At 37.9% G+C, this 26,197-nt stretch overlaps 1 protein-coding gene across 3 annotated transcripts in view; it reads right to left on the reverse strand.

Annotated features, from left to right (window-relative positions):
* Window positions 1-926: 926 nt before the first annotated feature.
* ZNF385B (zinc finger protein 385B) overlaps window positions 927-26,197 on the reverse strand; it is a 138,692-nt gene continuing 113,421 nt past the window's right edge. For all 3 annotated transcript variants that reach the window (XM_062578806.1, XM_062578807.1, XM_062578805.1), the window contains 5 exons: window positions 22,347-22,509; window positions 5,749-5,994; window positions 4,034-4,212; window positions 2,799-2,900; window positions 927-1,145 (listed from right to left, as the gene is read on the reverse strand). In XM_062578806.1, coding sequence (XP_062434790.1) covers window positions 927-1,145; window positions 2,799-2,900; window positions 4,034-4,212; window positions 5,749-5,994; window positions 22,347-22,509 — 909 coding nt within the window. The remainder of the gene's footprint in view (window positions 1,146-2,798; window positions 2,901-4,033; window positions 4,213-5,748; window positions 5,995-22,346; window positions 22,510-26,197) is intronic.

Genomic DNA, 26,197 nt, shown 5'->3' on the forward strand with positions numbered 1-26,197 from the left:
ATTTACGTACAAATACATAGATCCACTGTCTTCTTGAACAACGCATGTGAGCTGTGGTAATGTGCAATTGTAAAGCTTTTTGTTTTTTTTCTCTTTAAACATTGCGAAGCAACACCAGTGAGGAAACAACAAAATAAGTTAAATGAAAGTAGCAAACAAGTAGTAATCTTAACTACATGTTATATGGCTTTCTATTTTTAATCTCTCTAAATAAACTGTGACACAAAAGAAACAATTAATAAAAGCCTCAGCGCTGCACTGCTTCCATATCTCTGCACAGAAACTAAAAATTTTAAAATCAGACATGTGATACATCTTTAGTACGACACAAGATACACAAGTACTGAGGTCTAGGACCGTACACAATCCCTGTCAACAAGAGCACATTGAAAAGAAAAGGACGCAATTCATTTATAAGATGTTATCCACAATTAAGCACTTGGTTCATTTACCTTTTATCGCACTAGAATATACCCCACTGGTTTTCAGAGACCTATTTACATATATGCGAGCAAGGAAGACCCTAGTTTTCAAGTCAGCCAGGAAAATATTTTATGTTCCTTGTTTCCAAGGTGCATCATACGCATTAAAAAAAAAAAACAACCACTATTAATAGATGCATGAATCTTTAATGATATAATTTTATGAGCAATTAAGTTTTTAGTAAACCTCTCTATCTGGATTAAAAAAAAAAAAAAAAAAAGAGAAAAAAAGAGAGAGAGACTGACAAAAAGATAAAGAGAGAGACTCGTCTAGACTTCAGGAACGCAGTACCCGTCAGTGGTGAATCTGGTGGTATGGTTGGTTCAGGTGTCACACTGGATGGCATTTCAAATGAGAAAGACATTTTAAAGTATTGACCCCTTTCTTGCTTTCCTTTAACCCTTTCTACTGGCCATAGTTATCTCTTTTTTATATCACCGAAATTAGTACGGTGCAAAAAGGATCGAGGCAGGTGTTGCACGGATGGGACCATGGCCTGGCCTTAGGAGCGCCGGGGCTATTGCAGGTGCCTGGAACAGAGAGGCAGAAGGACGAGGAGGAAGGGACAGAGCTGATGATACAGCTGCAGCTGCAGCAAGAGGAGAGGAAAGGAAAGCAGGTGCCAGCGGCTTAATCATGTCTTTCTGGAATGCAAGTTTTGCCTGTAATGAAAATAACAGCAAATAAAAAATCAGTGTAAATACAGTCCTCCCCATGCCCATTTTTACTTAAGGGAAACATTAACCCTGACAAAGTGCACACTCTAGTTTTTCACAGAAGCCTTTGTGAGGTGTTCTGAAATTTTATCCACATTTTCTTATTCCCAGGAAAATGTAAGCAACCAAACTGTATAAATGCCTATAAATCTCTTGAGTGTAGGGGCAGTCATAGTGGAGTTTAGGAAGAAGCATAATTTGCAAATAAGTAACATTAAATTATATAAATCATTACTGTGCAAGAAATATAAAACACATGACCATGACTTTAATGCAAAAGTTATTTACACTTGCAAAAATTATTCGCAGAAAATTACAAAGGCCAGAAGGCCAGAGATGGGAAGCCAGTATTATTTCAGCTAGCTATTCCCCTGTTAATGCAGAGCTGTTCTTTTCTATATACATATATACATATATATATAAACAAATATATATATTTTTTAAGATTAATACTGTAAAAAGTTCCTTCTGAAATAATTATCACTCAGTTCTCAGAACTACAATGGGGCTGGTGGTCATGGTGAAAACTAATTTAAACTAATCAGAAACATATACAGTACAGTTTCATTGAAAATGGCAATTTCACAATCATGTATATGTGTGAGTAGAGATATTCATGTCCTTCTTTTGTTAATGCAGGTCTCTTCTTACCCAATAGATTATAAAATGATGTACTACACAAGTTAACAAGATTACTTTGTGCAGAACCTACTGAATGGGGAGACATAGAGAAAGCCTACAGCATTTTCATTCAGCTCTACACAATTACAAAGACACATTAATATTTCAGCTTTAAAGGCTTTTCACATGCTTACTCTTGTACATATGTATTTGCCTCTCTTTCTTTCCAACCTATAAATTGTTTTTGTACCATAGATGGCATGCACTTTTCCCTAATGAATAAAATACAAGCTGAGTCATGAGCAAATAAACATACAGTCTCTGCTGTGCTACAGTCAGCCTGAACTCTGCAGCTGACTGGCAGAACCGGCTTGGGAATTCTTGGAAATGCAGGTAGGTGGGAAAAGGGAAAGGCTGGGGGCACAAAGGCAGGAGTAGTGTTTTGATAGCTGGTGACAGACATAGCCCAATTATGCAGATAGACCATCAGTTCCCTTGAACTCCTTACAGCTCCTTTGCCCATCTCACCCAGCACTCTGTCTTGCTATATGCAAAGAATGAACATTAATATTTTTATATTTTAACACCTTACATCATTTTCCCTGACAGTATCCATCTTAACTGAGAGTTATCTCAAGTGCCCAGAAAAAGAGAGCATAGGCATTTCAGCCTTCAAGGAGCAGTGCATTAACGCAGCACAGTTCAGACCCTTCAACTAGGCACACTAGGTTCATTCCACATTCCACTGATTATTCCCTTCTTCCTAGCAGTAAATAACACTCACACTGTTGTTTGAGTGCCTTTGACTGAGCAGACAGAATACATAACTACCTTAAAACCTGATCCTAGTGCAAATTCAGCCTGCAGGGGGAGAAACTCTGTGGAGGTGTCAGATCTGACATGCTCTTGTCTTTGTGCAGTAGCAGTCCCCAAGGTCACAAATTCACATAGACAGCGATGACAAATAAGAATACTTACTGCTAAAATACTTGGGCTGCGCTGAAGTTTGTTGTAAGGACTATATTTAGGTTTTATAGGCTTTCCTGCAACTCTGTCCTTATGCCTTCTGCTGGAAATATGCTGAAATAAATATCACCACATTTAATTAGCTGTTTAAACATTTCTCCGTTTTAGGTTTAAAACTGATTTATTAGCAGGATATGCTTAAGCCTCCATTTGTAATATAAAGCAGGTGCTTTGGAGAGGGCAAAGATGAGTTTTGCTAAATTAAACCTAACAATTTGGAGCACATCAAATAGAGAATGAAAAACTAATTAAATATAGCAATTTCTGTGATCTGAGAGTAGTTCTGCAAACAAGCAACATTTTGGTTAGTATTTTCTTTTTCTACTCAAGAAGCTTTGAATCAGCTGAAACCACTAGATTGTACGGATATTCAGAAGTAGGAGTACATGCACACTCCAGTTTTTCTTACTGATGTTGTTCCAGTTGTATACATAATTCAGTATCAACTGAAGGAAGAACCAGTAAGCAGGGATATGTCTATGTCATGCAATTTAATACCATCTTAGAGATAACTGAAATAATTGAATAAGAGGACACATTGACATAGTACACCACCATCCAGTTAAGAGATTCCAGTTTGGGTATCAGATATAACATAGCTGTACTGGCACAGGCCTGAACCTGGGGCTAATTAGCTTGGATAGAGCAGAACTGTATGTTGCTATACCTGTGTTGCTTCCAGGGCTAATGGTAACATTGCTGTATGTTACTGCGCGGTACAGACAGATCTAGAACATGTTATCCTCCAGAACGTGTTATGATTGTCTTAAACTAAGCTTCAAGTCACACTCTCCCTCTCACATTCAGTGAATACTAAAAAATATTCTAGCAGATTAGAAAGGCACCAAAGGAGGAATTCAGGGAAACTCTACCCAGGATTTCTTGCATTTGGGAGAGCAAAGTCCAAATCTACTCTTTACTGAGCTGTGACAAGCTAAATCTAGTATATTATGTTGATACTGACAACTCTTCCTCTTCTGCTCTACAGCTCTCAAACCACTTTTTTTTTTTCCAGCTGGAACAATTAGGTAAATTTGATGGACTTTTAGAAATAGCTCTAGGATGATGGAAAACATTTGTTCATTGAGCTCACTTTTTTGTCAAAACATCTTCACACAAACCTACATGAAACCTACAATCCTGCAATACAGCTAAAACCGAAGAAACTTCAAAGACACACAAACTACCTGTTTAAGCTGAATTTCTGAATTAACATGGACATCACAGATTTCACAATGAAATGTCTTGTTCTGCAGTCCTGAGCCTTTACTGCCATTCTGAACCTTCAGCCGGGATCCAGGCCTAGGATAAGACTTAATGGGACCAGCACCATTTCGAGCCTCAACCATCGTCTTGTGCTTGGAACCTAATGGACGAGCAGATGCAGATAAATTAATAAATGGTAATATATAATTGTGTCCGTTAGTCTTGGGACTTCTTGTAACATCCTTATCTTCAAAATAAAGGGGTTAAAATCATGAATAAATGTAGATTAATGATGACTCTGCTTTTGGTCAGCGTAGTTCCAGTATCCCTGGACCCAAAGGGGAACTAAACAATGGAAGAAAGGTTTGTACAAAAAGTCAGTATAAGCACACCGGGACACTGCCCCTCTGTTTGGGGGCAGTGTGTGGCTGTATGGCCCAGAACATGCACTTGTTCTGCCAAAATCCATGTAGCTAGTGGATAATATCAGGAAAGGGGCGTTAGCCAAGCGGAGAAGAGGAACTATAGCAGCCACTCAGGAACTCCTGCACAGAAAGCTGTGACTAAGCCTACGGCCAATATACTGGAGGACATGTGGAGGAAAAGCCAACACAAAGTCTTGGCTCTTGTTAATTTGATTACAATTTTTCCATAGACTTAACTGGGATCAGAATTCAACCCCTGTCTTTAATGATAGGAAGAGACAAACAACCAACCAGGAAAGGCTGATCTCCTGAACACCGCATGATTTTGGAAGTCCTGATCACCCCAAGACTTGCAGTGCAGAGGAAGACTATACTAACCAGAGGCACAAGTCCTCTGGATTTATCACTTTAAGAATATTTTACACTAAAGTCACTATGGCCATTTTATCTCCAGTATAGGTGGCTTTTAAGGAAAATAAATCAATATTAACTTCCAACATTAACTTAATGGTGACTGTGGGACCATGCAGGAAAGTGTAGAATGAGGGAGCTGTACATACAGTTAGAATCATGTATCACCAGATGCAAATAGAGGTGGTGATGATGGAGACTGCAGCAGTCCTTTAGTATCTTTGATTTGGAAGGAATTTCTGCTTGGGCCATTTGAAAAATAGATTACAGCTGTAAAACTAGCTTCACTGATTTGTTAACAAGCTTTCTATCACCAGCACATCACAGAGCAGCCACAGAACATTAGAGATTGTTGCTTGGGGCCTTTTAAAGGAATTATGAGAGGAGTAAGGGGGAGAAAATGTCAGAGATTCTAGGACATCTAGGAAAACTAGAGAGCCCGCCTTAAAAATATAAGATAAAAGGTATGTATCTGCAAAAAAAAAGTTACTAATAGCTATATCAGCAAAAACAACCACCACTGAAAACTGAAAGAGATACAGAACTGTCCTTTTAGAAAATTCAATGTCATGGAAGCCACTATGGAGGCATGATGGAATACCATTAGGTGACATAAACTCTAGGGATTGTCAGCTAAAAGCTTATAGAGTACAAGAATTTTCAAAAATTAGTAGAGAACTTTAATAAAATATCAAACACATTATTGCCATCAACAGAAAAGATTTTGTAACTTGTCATTTTTATTAGAAGACTCTCTTCAATGAAGTATGGCTACAATAGTGTCAGAAAATCAGCTTGTTACCCTTAATTTTTTTAAAAAAACAACTCACAGCTCACACTTGCCTTTTGTACACACCTACCTGTATTGTGGGCTTCTAGTTGTGACAGGGAATTCACAGCCACTTTGCATAATGAACAGTAAAGTAGTTTTTTGGCTTTTTCCTCTTCTGACTCGGAAGCTGTGGTAGGAGCTCCATTTGTGCTCTTGGAGGACGGTGTAGGTGCTACAGGTGCCATTGCTGCCACTCCAGGCTTGGGAAGAAAGGGACCCACTTCTGTACTGGAATGCTGACTCACGCTACTGGTTTTTGCTTTCCCTTTATCTTCTAAAAGAAGAAAAACAGGTATGTCATAATATGCTGCACACAACAAATCATTAAGTGATTGCTCTGTGGTTTTAGTGAACCTTGCACAACAGGATCCTAATCCATCTATTTTATACAGGACAGCAATATCTGTGAAACCTTGCTAAAATCTTACTGTGAATTGTACGTAATCTGGGGAACAGGGTGATCATCATCTTTTTCAGGGTAGCAGTGAGTACCAAGGACTCTTCCCTTGACAGATTCATGCCAGCCACTGTGGCTATCACGCTGCATGTTTGGGCAGCCTGACAGGAGCTCAGAAAAGCTCCAAAGAAGCAAGGGGTGAAAGACTGGAGAACACTCAGAAACATGCTAGGCTCTGTCCTGGGGTTTATAAAAATACCTCTGAAAAACAATATATTTGCCTTTAGAATGGTCCAAAAAACACAAATTCACTAGGATGACACTCAGAGACTTGATATGTGATTTCCCTCATTTCAGTTACAGGAATTGAATACATTAGTACTACACTAGCCACAAGAACACAGCTGCTTATATTTTTAGATTTTTCAGAGAATAATTCTCCACACATTCAGAGATCTGATGGTTCTGATGTGCATTCAGTGCTTTCCTCTATCACTTCACAACCATTAATCAATAATCTGTGCTCCTTTGGGACAGGTAGGCAGGTATTACTTCATTTTACAGATGGTGATTGCAAAGCAGAGAGATTGTCTTAACCAATTCTTAGGAGGAACTTTAGGCCAGAGCCACTATTCAAATGTACAGTGATCTTGCTCTTTGCCAATGTGCTGCCTGCAAGAGTTCATCTTCAGTTGCAGTCCTTGTGGCCACAAGCCATCCTAATTGTCAGCAGAAAAGCAAAAAAGCAGACCTGGGATGGGAACAGGACAATTCAGTGGTTCTAGTGTGAGCAAGTCTTACAAAACAGACATGGGAAGTGATTGCATAGGACTGGGACCTATTATCACTCTGGTGTATCAGCCACTCCTCCCAGCTTGGAATCATCAGCAAAGTAAGAAATAAAGTGGATTTATCATTTCTGTCACTTCTGTAAGTCCACATGATGACTGCTCCCTCTACTTTGGAAAATCCAGAAAGGGGTGAAGAGGAAAGAACATTCCTTACACATTTGTCCACAGTAATTAATATTTAAATAGCTTTGGATAACTAAGTAACGTCCTTGGTCCCTCTTTATGACCTCTGCTAAATTCTGCCTTGATTTACGTGACATTTGCTTCTGGTTAAGCAATGATATTTTTCATGGTCTTCAGATCTGAAAGAACACTTTTAAGTATTCAGTAACCACAACAGGAATGAACTTTTTAGCATGTAAGTACAGCATCTAATAACAGCAACCTCTTAAAACCTGCTTATCTCCCGTTTGAATCCTATGGCATAGTTTCAAATGCACTGAACTAGTTTGAAAAGGCACTCAGTTTTTTTCAAATATGGGTCCTCGTAATTTACACTTATGGTTACCAGACTCTGTCTGAATGTTGGTCTGTTCGGCCAATGTTGTGCTGCTGCGAATTCTGAAAGCAGGACAGGACCCTCTATGGATATACGGCAACAGCAAACACCAGAGAGTACATACAAACTCTGAACAGGCATGTTGATACTAACAAGCAGAGCTGTTGGCATATTTCCCAAAACGACACTGCAGTGCACCAATTTGAGATTGTTAATACCAGAAGAAAAGAATTTTTAACATAGGAATTATTTTTTAAAATACCTGTAAAACTCTTTAAAATTACACAATATATATACTACATTAAGTATTAAAAATAATTAAGTATGACGAGCACTATCGGGACTAAATTCATGATAAAGTAAGTTTCGAAAGATATTTTTGGTTGATAAGGTATGACAAAAGAAAATGATGTTAAATTGTAATTCACTGTTAACGTCGCTGTAGTAATCAGTCACATCTGCAAAATTCTAAAACACAGAGATAATACCACATTCAGTACTTACAAAACACATGCTTTCAATAAATATGTTTGCTAATACTCTAAATTAAGAGAAGAGCGCAGGGCAAGCAGGAAGGCAAAGCCCTGCCTCCGGGCCGGGGGACAGCTCGCTTTTGCCTGCAGCCCCCGACCTCCACGTTCAAACTGCCTGCAACAGAAGGGAACAGGTTTTTATTTCTTTACTTTGCCACTAAGTGTCTACGGACTGAGATCCTAAGCAAAGGAGTAAGAGTCATTTTAAGCAGGCCTCCGATCACCATCACAGAGTGACAGTTTCCCGCTGCTGGATTTAACAGGTGACTGAGAAATCACAGAGCTCGTCTCCCACTTCCACTTGCTTAGCCAGCCGCTGCTACGGGGGATTTAGCTCTGTGCCCCAAATGCCAGCTGAGGCAGGGCTTTGAGATCTAAAATACTCCCTAGGTACACAATGTTTTCACTATTCATATCCCAAGAGGCCCTACAGTAGGTAATGGGCAACAATCTGGCAAGAAAATGTCTAGAAAACTAGACAGAAGCCACCAGTCCCCAGCTGGGCAAAATTCTGCCAGGTGCGGAGCTCCCGGGCAGGACCCCGCTCTCACCCCCTCCCCAGCCGGGAGGCTTCCCGGCACAAGCAGCCTCCTCGCCCGCCTGCATGCACGTGCACGTGGGAAGACAGGTGCGCCTCTATGAACTAATATTTCTTTCCACTCTTCTAAATGCTTAAGGCAGAATGTCTTCAAAAATCATAACGGTAAGGTTGTTATACAGCTTAATGCCCACCAAAAGTACACGGAGCTAAGTGTGCACTTATCACTCCAGCGGGGCCAGAATTGTGCTTTTCTGGCTTCTGAAATCAGAAGGTTAAACTTCTCCAAGCAGGTTTTAGATAACAGCTTATTGTTTTCAAATTATAGAGTTCAAAACACCATTGCTTACATTATTACGTTTGAGACAGAAACACCTACCAAATACTCAGTGGGGCAAAGAACAGAAAATGCAAATCATATGTATATAAGAAGCATGAAGAAGATTACTCTCTTACTGGTATTTATAGCACAGAGTTAGTAAATAATACCCCCAAGCAGAAAGCAGAAATGTAATTATTTAAGGCTAAACATACCGATATAACTGTAATCACACAATAGAACAGAGGTGAATGGTTAGATGTGGCTATAGCATCATAAGGCATTTGCTATTTCTAAAGGCAAGAATTGAGGATAGGTGAGAAAAGGCCAAAACTTGCACCAATTTACACCCAGCCCAAAGCTGGCTCAGTCGATTCAGACAAGGCTAGCGAGTCCCTGCACAGGTCCCTCCAAGCTGGCACCGCCGCCGACCCAGCTCTGGCTACGCCGCTTGCAGGATGCAGGAGCTCCAGCCCCATCACAGCCCCTGCCACTAGCTGGAAGCAGGAGACCATGACTACACCAACCTCCTCCCAGCAAATTACGGCTGTGATTCAACCTGGCCCAGGTTCAGGTTGAAGTGTTCGTGTCAGTACTCACATATAAGGCGCTCACCAAAAGTTTAACCCATGCTGCATGGGACTATGTCCTGTTACAGTACCAGAAAGGACCTATTTTGTCTGTGTTAAATTCCTGTCTTTAAATTTTCCTCAGTTACCAGAGGAGTAAATCACTGGTTCACTTCAAGTTCTTACTGAAGCCTGAATTTACTTTGAAATAGAGCCCAGGGAAAAAATAAAGCAAGCTAATTAAGTACTGCTCTGGGCTCAGCAATACCGAAGCCGCTCTCGCCTACCTCCATTGTTTCAATTCTGCTTTGAAGTTGTTTTCACATATTCATGACTGTTTGGCTTCTGTTTGCGTCAGCAGCACGCTAGAACTTGAGACTTTTTCTTAAAAATCTAATTAGCACTGCCACATTTTAGATTTGTGTATCAAAGTCAGAAAGCACACTAGGATAAAATCTAACGGGTTCCCCCTTCCCCCTCCTTCCCAATGCAAGATCAGCTCAAAATGATTTACTACATGCAGGTTATGCCGCTCGCACTACACTAGCTACCATGCTATTTAAAGGACTACCTGTTAAGGGAGGAATCCTAGCCCAGCTAAGAGAATGGGTTTTGCTCTTAGCTTAAAAAGGGACAAAATGTTACCATACTTTATCTTCCCTGTGGCAGCCCACATTTCTTTTTCTCTATTGTTTTTTTTTTCCCCCCTTGGTTCCTGGAGAACAACTGAACACAAGCACTTTGGTCCCCACGCACAGCCCAGTGATCAGGGCAGTCCAGGCAGAGCATCTCTTGGAGGTGCAGAATGCAAGAGCAACATTTTTTCTCCTAACCATTCTATTAAGCAGTTTGATTTTCAAGGTACTTTTCAAAGAGTTCACTTGGTTTATTTTGTGATTTCTATGAGGTGTTTACAATATATTCTCATACGTATATTTATGCACGTCATAAATTTATATTTTAAAATGTTCTCTTATGGTACTAAAATGTGCTTACAGGTATTGTTTTTTAGAGTCAGGAAATAATTTTTTTTTTTGTTCTTGGCTATGAGTGATGATTTTGATATGTGTTAGGCAAAGATGTAAGGCAAAAGGCAATTTGGATTTTATGACCAAAATATATGTGCTATTTTCAGTAGCAAAGTAACCTCAAAAATCAGATTTTTAATAAAAATTAGGGATACCCAACACAAGCAAAATTCAAACACACATATGCATGTATAAACAAATTAGAAATCAAAATGATACCAGTTCTCTGTAGCAGTAATACTTTTTGCATCCTAAAGCATGCCTACCTGAACAGTTTTTATCACTGAAGGTACGCAAAATGTAACTTTACAATAAATTTTCTGTTTCACAACCGCCTGTTCAAATAGCAATTGATGAAAAAATAAAAGATTATCCAAGGCGAAGATGACAGATACGATGACAGACTTTCAGGAACCCCTTCCATCACATCTGTGTCATCCACTTTTATACACAGAGTTCTGCTGTGATGGTAAGAAAAACCTTGACAAAATTGTTTCATTTTCTGCCTGTGTTAACGAATACATACACAAGCAAATCTGCTCTTATTGGGATCATAGCAAAAGAAACAGTGTTTTGTTTACCGCTGCCGAAGGCACGGGCCGACAAGGGCCGGGGCAGCGGGGCGAGCTGCGAGCGGGGCGACGCAGCCAGGCGCCCTGCCCAGCCGCACAGGGGCCGCGCGACTCTCGCGGCCGCATTCGGCGCGCTGAGCAGCCTGCCAGCTGACAGGAGCAGCTGTCACTCGCTAGTACTTCACGCTAGTTAGCCGGCCAAGTTAGGTTAGATATACCCAACCTCTCTCAGGCGTAACACTTTACAGAAACATTGAGAGGATCTAAAGCGGAGGTGGGAATTTCAGGAATATTTTGCACATAAGAGGCAATTCCCCAAAGAGCTGCATGCACGTGCATCTGTGCCCCGCGGGGAAGAGGCAAAGTCACACTTACAAGCACCCTCGGGCCGGCTTCATCCCTGCCCTTGGGTCGGGTCCTTCGCCGTGTCCGCAGCCGCGGCGCCGCACCACAGCCTTGTTCAAACCACGTGCCACAGACGGGCAGTTCCGAACTGCAAAGTGCCCCCCGCTGCTCTAGACAACCCTACCCCAAAGGTCTTCTGAGGCATTTGCTAGTTTCCTGTCCTAGAAACGGAGATTTATTTTTAGCATTCGTCTACCTGCCTGCATAACGAAACATACTGCCAGCTTGTAAAAGAGCGTAATGGAAAAACTCTTTTCCGAAGTTTGGACATTCGTGATTCTCCTCTGTGAAGGTGATAAAACAGTGAACCGTGTCTTTCTTCTCTTCTTGAAAATCCTCAGGGAAAGAGCCATGTGAATTCCAATGCAACTTCCTCTCTAAAATGCAAAAACAGCAAATGTGTGTGGAGACAAAAAGGAACAAAATAATTTAATGCACAGTTCAACTAGTGCGTGGTTATCCGTGCTTTGCTAATAGCAAAACTGATGCACGGCCAAGTATAAAGTCTTCTGCGTTACCAATCTTGGTCACTGTGGCATGTTACAAACTCCACATCACTGCTGAAAGAAGGACTTTCTAAAACATGGATAGCTTGATGACTCTGAAAACCTTAAATGAATTTCTGACTATGCTATTTCCTGTGGTAACTAAAAACGAAGTGATTTCTGGAAAGGGTTCATGTTTTATTTAGGGGGTTCATAGCACTGACTCTTAACAGCTTTTTGTTATCTCTAGAAATGTAGTGCAAAGACTGTCTCATGGTACCCGTGAATTCACGTAAGTTGTGCTACAGGACACTGGTATTAGTTTCAAGTGTTGATTCTAGAGACTAATTGAGACTTTGAGGTAAAGCATGCAGATCTGCAGAACCAGCAGAGCTGTACTGAGCAAAACCAATTTTAAAGTTCTCCCTGTAATTTCAACAGCTCCAGATATGACTATGAATATGGGGCTGCATTAAGCAAGCATACAGTGATATAGAAAGGGAAAAGGAAATGAACCACATTGTCAGAGTACTGCATAAATGCTATTTGCCTGACCAACTGCATAGCAAAAAAAAAAAAAGTTACATTAATTACAACTGCATACAATCCAAAAACTTTGGCTGCAATTTGGAGAGAGAAAATTAGTAGTTTTAGTTTGGGGAGATAAAATGGGGAAATAACATAGAAAAGTTACCACTGTTCACTGTCAGCCTGGGAGCATCCATGTAGCAGTGGTTCTAAGTGGAGCTGGCTTAAGATAGAGCTGTGTTTGGCAAAGCCAGGAAAAAGGAGGCAGCTGCCAGAATGCAAAATTACAAAAAAAAAAAAAAAAAAAAAAAAAAAAAAAAAAAAAAATGCTAGCAAGAGATGGGAAAGGAAGAGGAAAGGGTGGGAGATTAAAGCTGTACCTTGGAAATATCGTAACAAGGTATCGTAACAAGATTTGCAATACTTGTACAAAAACAGGAGAGTAGAGGGATCACAAAGAGGTTACAAGCCTGACTGAAATTCACTAAGGACATGGTGAGAAAACCAGAATAGAGCAAAACCAAAACAAGTAAAAAATCTTTTTAGCTACATTGTGCTTGAACAGCTTGCCTAACCAATCCTAAGATCTACACTGGGGCACGGGTCTGGATCAGAGAGAGAGGATTCACAAGTCCTCATAGCAGAAAGAGCTGCTGCAGATCAGTTTGCCCAAAAGGTGTGGAAGCAGAAGAGGATCAGTGACAGAACTAGCCGAAGGCCAAGAAGGGCTTTCCTCAACATGCTACTGGAAAATCTCTACTGAATAGCAAAGTAGACAATAGCTCCAGAAAAAAAAAAATACTAAACCATTGTTCTTCATGGAAAATCTTATCCTCTGCTGGCCCACACTGTTAGAAGGAATAAAGCATGAGTCTGAGCAATTAGTTATCCTTTTTATGAAGAAAAAGATTAACACTATGAATAATATTTGCCATAAAGGCAATAGCAGGAAAGCAATTAAGTCACTAGTGGTCACAACCTTTGCAGCATTCGTAAGCGCTCTGTCCTACATCTCATCATCATTCATAAGAAACAAACAGCATTACATGATTTCTTGACACTCATTAAGACAAAGCTAGCTAACTTTCATACGGGATTTCAAAATCTTCTTTGTTTTATCTCCACATTACTCAATAATGAGACTCTAATGGGTGTCAGACAGAATACCTACTTCCTCACCAACTGTGCAGTCTGCTAAGAAATGAGGCTGAAAAAACCCGTAGGGCTCTGCTCTAGAAAAACCCTTTTGCAAACCTACATGCAAATCAGACAGCACAGTGTGTCTGTTAACCCTCTCATTACGTTCAGTTTTTGTAGAAACTTTTTTCCTTGCACATTGAGCCGAGTTGACAAAACGCCAGGTTTTGTATAATTGAGAGGCTGTTACATGAAGTATTTGGCAGATTCTATGGAAAACAATTTTGTTTCTATATGAAAATGACTAAAACAAATGGAAGCTACAAATAAAAAGCTTTTCATCTAAAAACATATATATCAGAAAATATTAAGATGTCCACGCAGTCCTGCAACTTTAAAATCTTCATCTCCAAAATCTAATTTTGCATCTATCTGTACACCTTTGTGAATAGAGAGTGTTCGTCATTCCAAGTACTAGGCGATTCTGAGATAACCCTACTATTTCACCTAGTATTCTTACTTGGTTCCTTGTTTCCTTGGGGATTTTTTTGATTGGTTGGTATGTTTTATATCAATTTTATTGGCCAAGATAAAGAAAACCCAAAAAAGCTATGCTGGCACATATATAAAAAGCATATATGCAACAGACAGTGCAGAAGTTGTTATATATCAATAAAGAGCATTTACATTTAAAAAAATCTGTTACTTAATGTTTCAACATAATGCAATTTCTTTGTCCAAAAGAATAAGGAACAAGAATAATGTTTGATTTTGCACTGTGAGCCAAAAATGCATAATATTGTATACTGTCTGGAACACACAAACTAACTTGTAACACTCACTTGAAGTAAACATAGCAGCAAGCTTGTTTTGCGTCTCCATTTCTGCTTTTTTGTATTTGTAATTCCTTTGTTTTGTTTTGGCCATTCTTTCACTTCGAAGAACCTCTTCCTGGGTAGTAAAACCAACAGAAGTTAACTGTCATTTCGCTCACTCCTTCCCTGCTCGCTCTGAAAGGGCCAAAGGCTGCACAGCTGTGGTTAAAAATACACCAGTCACCCATTCGCCCAAAGGACTCCTTTACATCCCAGCAGGTATTCGCAGTTGTAAAAAAAGTTCTATCATAGTCTATCCCTTCTGTTCTTCAAGGGCTCTTCCTAGATCCCTTTTCTTATAGGGATCTAGGAATCCCTAGGATTCCTAGAACCTAGAGGTAGGTTATATCATACTTCCCTTTTCCTCCTTTGAAAAGAGATTAAATACATTTTTTCCCCTTTACAATTTTCAGACTGAATAGTGTGATCACTGCTAACTATGGCGAATATAATTTCAAGAGTGTTAGTTCTGGGGAAAACCAGCCCACTTAAAAACATAAATACACACCAGCTTCTTAGTGTACAGGGCAGAAGTCTAATTTTTCAGTTACATACCTCATCCCTATTACAGTAGCTTGTGAAAATTTTCACTGGAAATTTGTACACAAAGACCAGCAAGATCAGCAGCACCGCTCTGCCAGCAGCTGAAATAAAGGCGGATCTAACTAAGGAACAGCTTCTAATGACACACAGCTAACAAGGCCAGACCTTAGCTTAAGGAGTAGCCACACAGTGAGACTACCAAAGGACTCAGCATTCCTGGGTTGTTTTGTAATTCGGGCAGCCAAGCTTATTTTAAAGCTCTCTTCACCTTTCATCTTTTCTGAGCTATGCCACTTTGAATTGACTGGAATGAAAAAAATTAACATAGACTTAGAAAATCACAATACAGTTTGGTCAGAGCTTGGCAAATGGTTTACAATCTTTTAGCTAGGTAAAGGTAAATGTATATGCTAGTTTAACCTACCTTTTTCTGACAGCAGACATTATTTTGTAAGTATCTTGTACTCTCATTATGGACTATGTCACATTTATTTTAGAGGTCCTGTAATGCTAACTTTCTATGGCACTATATTTGTCTTTTTAATGTAGGAATGTTTAGAAATGTAATATTCAAAGATTACAACAAACATATTGTATTCTGCCCAGGCATCCTTCACTTCTGCTCATAAAAGCCTTGGTTCGTCTCCTAAACTATAAAAATAGTGCTACCTCCTCTGTCTATGACTCTGAAATATATTACTAGAAACATATTTCACTTGCAGTTTGTGCAAAATAATCTTAAAATTCTACCCACAGCTGCTAAAGTGTTTTGGAACTCAATACAAAATTTATGGGTGTCTAAATAAATGACTCAAGAAGAACTGACATTCTGCATGCAAGCATACTCTCATGGGACTGTGTCTGAACTACTTATTCAGTACTTGCCCAGGCAGAACTGCCACTGAACTCAACTATGAAACACTCATCTTCATTTCAGTTAAATGACACCTATAATTGTGTATTCTCACTGATTTCAGCAGCAGTTTTGCCCAAGTACTGTGAATATTCAGTCATGCTCTCAAGAGTTGAACAATAAATTGCATTTCAAATACTATTTGCCTAAAAGATATCAAAACATTTTTGCTGTCTTTAAAAGTAAAAAGTAACCTATTGTTTGCGCATCTAATTTTTATGTTACAAGAAATATAGCATATTTCTCATATTAATTCAATAAAGTAGCAGCTGTGAATTAAGGCTGGAAGAAAAACAAAGAAAGATTTTCAAAAGAGCTACTTAAATGCCTGATATGCCAGCTAAGGAAAAGATGTTTTGGCTTTTCTTTTAGATCCTGGATATCTGAAAAATTTTGTTTCAAAACAAGCTGATCAACTTTTTGACCTCCCGGTTTCCTGCCATCTCCTGCATTCCCCTAGCAACATGCAATAGCAAGTTATTTTTCCATATGTTTGTATTTTAAATACTGCTTGGATTTATATTGCAAAAATTAAAGATAAATATGAGTAAAAATAACATTTTCAAGAAACAAACAATATCGAGCTTAATGCTGCATTATTGATGTGTGGAAGTTGCCGCCAGACTGGTTTGGAAAACATCGAGGCCTTTTCCTTTACTTGGATAATAGTTGATAACAAATGCAGAACAAAGGCACCAGCAAGCCTGTTTTGCCCCACTTGTAAGTACACCTTTTCCAATAAGATAGTTCTGCTTCAAAAATGGGATATTTTATTTCTTGTGTAGGAGCTACATCAAAGCATTTGGAAGCAACATCACACCTGCATCTGACAGAGGTCTGAACCTCTGATTTTACAAACTCAACACTGCCTCTAATTGTGGCACAACTGGCACTGGTCAAAACCAGACAAAACTCCATTCAACTAGCAGCTGTCTGAGTGAGCGCCAGCATTTCCTCATATATTCTCTGATGATATAAGAAACCTAAGTCTCTGGCATCAGAAAAATGGCATTACTTCTTTCGCGATATATTTTTTAATGAGCTTTGGGAAACTATGAGGCACAGACTCTTTCCAAAGTTGTTCAAAAAGAACAAAAACAGAAACAAAAACAAAAAAAGTCCCAAACTGAGCAGTTGTCTCTATTGGGAGTTTCGCATTGTAATGAATTTAGACATCCAATTTCAATCCTACTAAAATGACAAGGCTTTCACTTACTTGAATTTCTTACTCATCTAGAAGCATAATGCTTGATTCACAAATTAAACTTTTCTTACATAAATAATATTGTCATTCATCACTGAAATAATCACTATTTTAAGGTGACAAAAGAGGATATATTATTTTTCTTCCTAGAATTTTTACAAAATCTCATTCCATAACCCTCACTTTTAAAGTTACTAAATCCTTCTTCCCAGAAAATTGCGAAGCCTATAAGTAACATTAATACCTCTGTCTCATACTCTCTCTTTGCTAGTTGCTTTTTTGTCCTATTTTTGACTTCATTTTCTGACCTGAAGTCTCAAGAACTCTTGTAACAATATGTTGCAAAAGCAATGATGAATTGAGAATGACATGATACATTATACTTTTTGCTTAACTTGTTTTGGTCATTTTGCCATGTCTGGAATTTTTTTAATCTCTGAGGAAACATAACTTTTTGATCATTTGTTAGTAATTTTTGCTATTCCACATATATCTTCACTAAAAATAAGAAAAAAAAAACTTTTAGTATTCAATAAACACATTATTAACACTACAGACAAGAAACAGAGATGTCTGATCTCATTGATCTGAAAGATCAGATGTATAAATATATTATTTAAATGGTCATTTACTCCTAGCTAAAAAGAGAGTAGTTGAAAGCATCCCAGGCTCTGCTCCCATTGCTCAGCCACATTAGTAGTCCATACTGTTAGTCAACACCTATCTTTACCTCTCCTCAAAGTAAGAAAAAATGAATAACTTTAAGGATGCTAATGAAAAAATATGCAGTTAAATTCAATTCTTTTAGCACTGGATTAAGTAAAAGGAATTAATAACAACATACTTTTTTAATGATATGGGACACGAATGTTCAGGCAAAGCAGCAAACACCCAAAGAGAGGTTAATTTCATCTTACAATATATTTTTAATGCAGAACTTCAGCATTTAAATAACTACAGGAGAAAAAGCCTGCCATTTCTTCAAAATAAATTCCAGCCTGCATGTATTTCTGATTGATGTAGTGAGTGGAGAAAGACAAGACTGACCTTTTTCAATTTGAACAGGAATTGCAACAGCTCATCAATGTAATTGTGCCAGTCACAGAGCTTATTTCTCAGCTAATGGCACCTGCAATCATTTTTCAGTAGAGGTACAAAGTTTGTGATGTGCTAAATATGCTATTTAGCATTATTTTAGACAGATTGAAAAAATACCTGAACAGTTAAGGACCTTCTAGAAGTTCATCAACACCAAAATGTGCAAAATAATTGTCCTTCCATTCAATTTGTAAGATGACAAACGTGGAAGGATGAGGCTTGAAAATCCTCTTTTGAAAAGTATCAACAGTAAAAGTGACAGGAAAGAAAGTGCTTAAAGATGAAACCTAACACAGCCATTTCCTGTTGAGAGACTTTGATTTGCTAATCATTTTTGCTAACCTTTCATTCTAAGAACATAAATCAAACTGCAACTTTCTCAAACAGGTGTTGAATAACCCACAAGAAATGCCCACAAGCAAATTGCTAATAGACCTAATATCTACATAATATACTTGCTACTGACAACATACTGTTGTATCAATTCTGATACTGATACTATAACATTTATGTAAACCCAAGCATGGTACTTGCACATGAAATACAGAGTATGTGATGAATTTATGAGAATTTATGAATTTTATTACATTATCAACTAAAAATATATTGCTGTCATCAAGCAGCAAATCCTGTGTTGTGCCTTGACTTCCATTTGGGGGACTGAATTTTAAAAGCTGACAATACAGAATGATCTTCAGAGGACTATGAAATCTTGAATGAAAAGAGAACAAAATTTACTATCCTCAGAGTGTTTCATGAAAAAAATGGCATTGAAATGGCACTCCTTGGTGGATGTATCTGACTGAATTTAACATTTTGCTAACCATAAACTAATAATGTCTTTATCTAATGCAAGAAACTCTTTCACCTTACGCCCTCAATAAAGAGCACTGAATGTTAATTTTTGTAAGTATTCCAAAACTCAGTGTTTTCATTCTTGAATAACCATTTCCCCCACAGCTGGATGCGTATAATGGCAATACAACTTCTGGGCTTGACTCACAATTATTAATCTCAGTAACAGAATATATATATATATAGAAATTTTATCATAACACAAGTAGCAGAGATTTTGAGGTCTGCATGATTTGGGAACACTTTACTCAACAGGACTAGAATATTAAAAAATACACTAGAAACACCATATATTTTGAGGTTCTTATGACAACACCTGTATACTAAATAACCTAGAACTCCTCAGTATAAATATGGTACAATTCAGCTGTGCAGGCCTCATGTGCCTACGTTTTTGGTATTTCTTGAGGATCATCTTTTAAAAAGGTGTTTATTGCAGCTACACAAATAAGTCTTTTCTTTAAAATGAGTGGAAGATAAAATGAGTGGAAATAAATGTTACGTTGGAGAAAGTTTTTTTTTTTCTTTTTTTTTTTTGAGAGAGAGAAAGAGAGAGACCTGGCTATCTTAAGATATTTAAGCCACAGAGATGCGTGTGGAAAAGTTTATAATTTTAGCACTGGCAGAAAGAGTTCTAAAATAAGCAATAAAAATGACACTACTCGGGAGTGTCTTGATGGTGCACTTGTGAAATATGAACTGAGCCCTCCCTTAGGACATTACATCTCATTCCTGGTCGATGAATAAACACCATTGGTAATTGGCACACTAGAGAAAACCAATCCCTCATAATGTTCCTAAGTAAATGTAATTCTACACTTTATTATTTAGGAATAAAATGAAGGAATATTCAGTTTTCTTATCAAACCACTCTCAGAGAGCCCCTATTGAAGCAAAAAGACTCTCAAGATCAACTTTCTAAGTTCCAGCTCCATCTAACAGACCAAATTATGGTACGTCTATGTGACAAAATGGTAATTATTGCATGAATCAGTGTGCCTACAGTGCTTTCAATATCTGAGCTGGCCCATTCAGTGGTAGACCCAGTACTGCACCCCACCATGCTGATGTGCTCTTCAGAACAACCTGCTGCTGGGTTTAGTTGCACAGTTTTAATTATTGGTTTGGACTAAGCAGCTGGAAAACAAAACCTTTCAGTTAGGTCCCTTTCCTCCAGTCCTTGCCCCACACAGCACATCAGCACAGAAATGCTCATATGCTAGGATGTCATCAGTGGGACACTATGAACTGCTTGTCTAGCTGCTCTGAGACACAGTTACAGAACAAAGCAGTATTAAGAGCTGCCATGATTTGAAATAGAGTTCAAAATTTGGCCTGGCTGAGGTCATGGTATTACATATCCCTATACCAGCTGAAAATAAGCAGTTTTCATAGTCAGATTGTCCAAAGAGTTCACCCGTAACTACAAAGTCCCAAGTAGCAGAGCCTTCTCATTTTACCTGGACACAGACTGAACTTGAAACGTATGTATACACACACACATTATATATATCTCATTTCACAAACAGCTCTCACTGACACAAGGGAAATGGATCATATACTAAATAGATCAAAGACAGAAAAAGGTCTTTTTTTATACTCTGAAACTTGGTTTTGACTCCTTTGAGTATTTTAGAACATTTGCATTTACTTTCTAATTTTTATACCAAAACAAAATGCAAAGAAGGTGAGACTTCAATTTTCTGTCTGCTTCATTTTGAACTATTTATTTTGATCTGGAAGGGCAATCAAAGAATTCTTCTTTCTTTGATAAGTAAACAGTGACATTTCAGTCCAGTTATTATTACACGCATTCCTCAAGCGTTCATCACTGTAAGCATCTAGACTATGTTAGCCTGTGATCATAGATGCCAGCCTTTTATTGCATTCTCAGAGCTATATTTAAACACATCCTAAATACTCTAGACTGTGTCATGTTGTAGTTGCTACCCCTGCCCTTTTCTAAAGGAACTCATTCCACTGCGACTGATTTTTTTATTTTTTAAAAAAATTCATAGACCATCCTTCAGCTTAAAGGACTTTTCAAATTGCTGAACAGAGCTTAAGATGTTAAAAACTAAAGTTTTAACTGAAGTCGTCTTAACTAAGCCCTTGTCTGAGCTTTTACACTGTGTACATGCAGTAAGCTATTGAACTAGGTATTTCAGAAAGTAAAATCTTTATCAAGTATTTTAAATATTTTCCCATTTAATGATTTACATTCTTATTTTATTTAGAATAAACAGTAGTCTGCCACTGTTTTATAGTAAGTTGTCTTGTTTACTTGAAGATGGTACTTGGATTCATGTTACCTCACTCAAACCTAAAAGATACAGTGGTTAGGTGAATCAGATCAAAATTAGAAACCTGTGGCCATCAGTAAGGGCCAAGACCTAGACTGTTTTGCTGCTGTGGGGAGAACATGAATACAAACAGCAAATACTCTGGAAACACTCTTTTTTTTTTTTTTTTTTTTTTTTTTTTTTTTTTTTTTTTTTTTTTTTTTTTTTTTGGCAGAACTGTCTGTGCCGTTCACCTTACGGCATTTGAGTCAAGCTCAGCTCTGGTGAGGATAGTAAAAGGCTACCAAGGCAGAAGCAAATGTACCAGCAGCAGCCTATTAGGCCAGCACTTGGGAAACCCACAGGAGGTGCTTTCCCCTGGATGACAAGAACAACAACATTTCAGACTGCCAGGAAGTTCTCTTGTTTCATTCAGTAACACAATGCTGACAGCTTACTAACATAGAGGGAGGGGAAAAAAATAAAAAAAGAAAAAAAAAAGAAATCCAGTGATGCAGGGGAAGTCAGGAAACATCCATGCCAGGAGGCTCCAGGTAACAATATTCTGTGGGGGTACACGCATGTTTCAGAAATATTATTCAGAAAGGAAACTTTTTTTTTTTTTTTTTTTTTTTTAAAGAGATTTCTTGTGTGCCTCAGATTTCAAAATCATCATAGACTTGCCCCCTGCCCTGGCCCCTATCCATCCCTCGTTGTTGCTGGATGAACAACACCCACAGTTTGTAAAAGTAAACTTCACAAGAGCATCTTAACTATTTGAAAAAGAAAAGAGACGTTAGCATTCCACATTACCAGATGTTTCAAAGATGTGAAAAATGCTTTGATAATACCAAAAACAATCAGTTCTGAATAAGAAAGCATACCAAACAGTTTAGAAAATACAAGTCATGGATCAGTATCAGGCAATCAGATTTTCTCATATAATCAGAAAAGGAGAAAATAAAGGATGTATAGAACAAAAAATTTTCATTGACCTGATTTGTCAGAGAGGTTGGCTGTGACTGGCGTGCTGGAGCAGGTTGTGTTAGCCTTTGCGCTGTCCTTGGAAGCACCCACTTTTGGTTTATTTTTCGTTGCCTCTAGTGCTTTGACCTTCTTGGCATGTTTACTTCCTTTGTAGTGGGCCTCGGCCTGGCTCTACAAAGGAGAACAAATCAGGCTCATTTTGTTTTGTACTTTATATATAACACAAGGGATGATACGGTAGAAGAGTGACACTTTCAATAGCAGGCACCCTATTATTCCACCTAGAAGATTTTAGTAGCTTAACACTAACAACTTTTCTAGGTCTAAATTCTTATTTATTCAAAGGGTAGGATTTTAATGAACAGTACATGTTTTTGGTAATTTGAAACAAGAAGCTTTGAGATTAGATAAATTTTTGTCACTTCCAATGTAATTCTTTGCTTCCAAGCTGCTTAAAAATTTAAACGCTATACAATATAAATGTAAACACATCCAACTGTAAAAGATATAATTCAGTTTTCATGTACTGTTCCCTACTTGCTTATAGTCAGAGAAACATCCTGTGCTGTAACCGGATCAATCAATCTGTTCTCTTCCCTTCTGCTTGATCTAGTACAGAAGTCATAAAGCATTTTCATCATCACACTAACAGCAATGGAAACAGCCATTAATGATATTACAACTTCACTATTAGATCAAGGAGGAAGGGATATAAAAGGAAGAAACATGACATCTATAAACTTTAACAGACTCAAGTGAAATACAGGAAATAATTATTAATTACTGTTGATTGTTTTTAAAAAAATGCTTGGCATAGTTTTTTCCAAAGACTAAGAAAATTGGAATTGGAAGGACAGGAAATGGAGGAGCTTATTTTTATTATCAGCCTTTTTGCTAGAATGTTTTATATATGATGTATTCTTCTTGTTCTGCTCAAAAGTAACAGTAGAAATATGTATTAAAATGTAAAATTTACTTCACGTCTGCTGTAAAACTATCAATAAAAACTAGGTCGGGTTTTCAAAGTTGCATAGCTAAAGCTAGACAAGTAAATAAACATGTTTTTCAGTGACTTCAAGTCTCCATTATTCTTCTTGATTTTACTCGACCTTAACAAATTTTACATGACTTTAACAAATCAGGCTACTTCCTTTGATGCAAACTATGAAACTACACAGTCCAAACGTTAAAGTTTGGAAATTTCAGCTATTGAGTTTTCACTATTTTTCCTGACTTCCTAAACAATTTAGGAAAAATGAGCAAAGAACATGGTTTTATACAGAACACAATCTACTTTTATAACATTGTACATAATACTATTCAGCAGTAGCTTTGCATTTCTAGTATTATGAACGTCATCATTTTAATGATTTGAGATACACTATTAGGTGCCTCTATTGAAGGTTATATATTAACTAACAAGTTAATAGCAGAGATTAATTCAAAGTGAACGGCTTCAGGCATGCTTCAGGTAACAAGATGACCACATCTTGGCACCTGGCATGTAAAAACATCAGCACAAGGAAACTTTTGCTACGTTCATGCAAAAACACATCTCTCTCCAACTGATTAGAACTATTTTATTTAATTATAACACTGTGTTATATGAAGCAAGGCATGAAACAAATGACACGCTTTACAAAAAGCAACTAAACATGTTAGGTGTGGTAAACAGCATTGCCGTAACAAGGAAATTTGTTTTAAGGTCAGCAGAAATAGGCATGGCAATAAAGTCACCTTGGGACAACATGTAGTAACAATTTTTGTCACACAGTAGAGTGTAAGCAAACAGCAAAAACAGAGAAGAGAATAGACACCAAACTAGGCCTGCAGGAGTCCTCACAAAAATTATATACACCATTAAAACTAATGGAGAACTGCAGCTAAACCAGGGGAGTGAAGTTCCTAAATGCTGAAGCACTGTAAGTGACTATATACCCTGGGAAACACAGTGCTTCTGCCTCAAAAGAAATAGCATGAGTGCCGTGCTACGGCTGCATCTTTTCTTTTGTGGGAGATTCGCTAAGCAAGCATTCGCTTAGAAATGCTGCTACGTAAGTTTTATCTTGAATTCCTTTGAAATTGAGTTTTTTTAAATCTTCATTATAAAATCAATAAAGATTTTACTCATCAATAGCTATTAAACTATTTTATGATTTAAAAAACCTTTGGAATTTAACATGTATACAAACACAATTAAAAGATTATAAAGAAACAACTAAAATGACTATACAACCACTACAATGTGCACTACTCAAAGGGACACTTGTCAGCTTCTGGGTTGGAGCTACTGAGCGCTGAACGTAGGCAGAGGAGCACAGATCTGTTTGCACCTTGTTACACACGTGTGCTTTAGGCAGGCGGCAGGCATAGGAGCTAGGTATTGTCACCCCTGTCTCCCTCCAGCCTTGCTGGGCTTTGCCCATTTCATTGCAGCTTTGCTGTCACTATATAAAGCACCAGGAGTGTTCACCGTCAGCAAAATTAAGTCAACGACTTATACAATACAACGTACTAAAATATGAAGCTAAAAATTGAGATGTATATATATACCCTGTCCGTTCTAATACTTTTAACTGTAAATAATAGCACAAACGAGATTTTCCACTCAAACGTTCTCCAGTTGATGATGTCCCTTGAAATAGCTGGACAATAACCATGCTCCATGCGTACATGTGCTGTTCATAGGATCATATGCTGCCTGAGGCAGAAGCTACAACATTAAGAGACATAGGTGCACTCAAGAGAAAGGCTTAGTAAGTCAGATCATTGATAATAAGCCTTTCTGCTGATATTTGCAATAATAATGCCTGCAATATCAGTAATAACCTACTACAGTGTTTGATTCCCTTCATTCAATCCTCACATAGTGTACATGAGACCTGTTGAGAACAAACAAGCCCAGGTAGAATTAAAATTAAAATCTTCATAAATACAAGCAAAGTCTCAAGGAAATGTGGTGAATGGCCTCCCTTCTGATTTCAATGACATCATTACTATAATCTTTATATTACCAAATTTGTAATTGTACATTATAAAGCCAAAAGGTACAGCTGTGACAATCCAAGTGTGGCTTCTGAAAACACCAACCTTCTCCAAAACTGTTTGACTCTAACTCTTATTCCTCAGAGGAAAAAATTGTCCAATCCTGATTTTAAAGTAGCTAGGGATAGAAAATCCACTTTTGGTAAACTGCTTCAGTGATTCACTTCCTCAGTTAAATACATACCATTTATTTCTTCCAATTTGTCTAGCTTCAATGTGCAGTGACTGGATTTTGTTGAACCTTTGTTAGGTTCTTTCCACACATCTCTGCTCCCCGAGAGGGAACAGGGATACTCTTTTCCACACGAGGGTCGGGGGCATCCCTTAAGATCCCGTGCTAAACATGAAAGAACTATTTTCTAACTCTTTCAGATGCAATAAAAATTCAGACTTAACTTATTATCCACCCAAAACAATTTCTGATTTGTTGTTTCATGGAAGAGATTCTCGCACCTCATTCAGCCTAAATTTATTGTTGCTAAATTCATCCCCATTTATTTGTTTGCCGTAATATGAACAACCTACTTTTCCAGAATATGCTAGAACTGATGTAGACTGGTCTGTATCAGTGACCTGTCCTTTTCTGGCATATAACCCACAATATGCTACGAACTGTAGTTTTAGATTATCATATTTTTCATAATGGTTCAACTTCATTGGCATAGTTCACTGACAATGATGTAAAGAGAAAATCCGTACACTATATAAAACTGTTGTAAAAGTTATACAATATTCAATTGCTAATTACTTGCCATATTTCACCCAACCATTCTATATAGTAGTTGGATCTAAAAGCAAATATTACATTTTAAAA

The sequence above is a fragment of the Rhea pennata genome, chromosome 6, assembly GCF_028389875.1.
Source record: "Rhea pennata isolate bPtePen1 chromosome 6, bPtePen1.pri, whole genome shotgun sequence".
Lineage (NCBI taxonomy): Eukaryota > Metazoa > Chordata > Aves > Rheiformes > Rheidae > Rhea > Rhea pennata.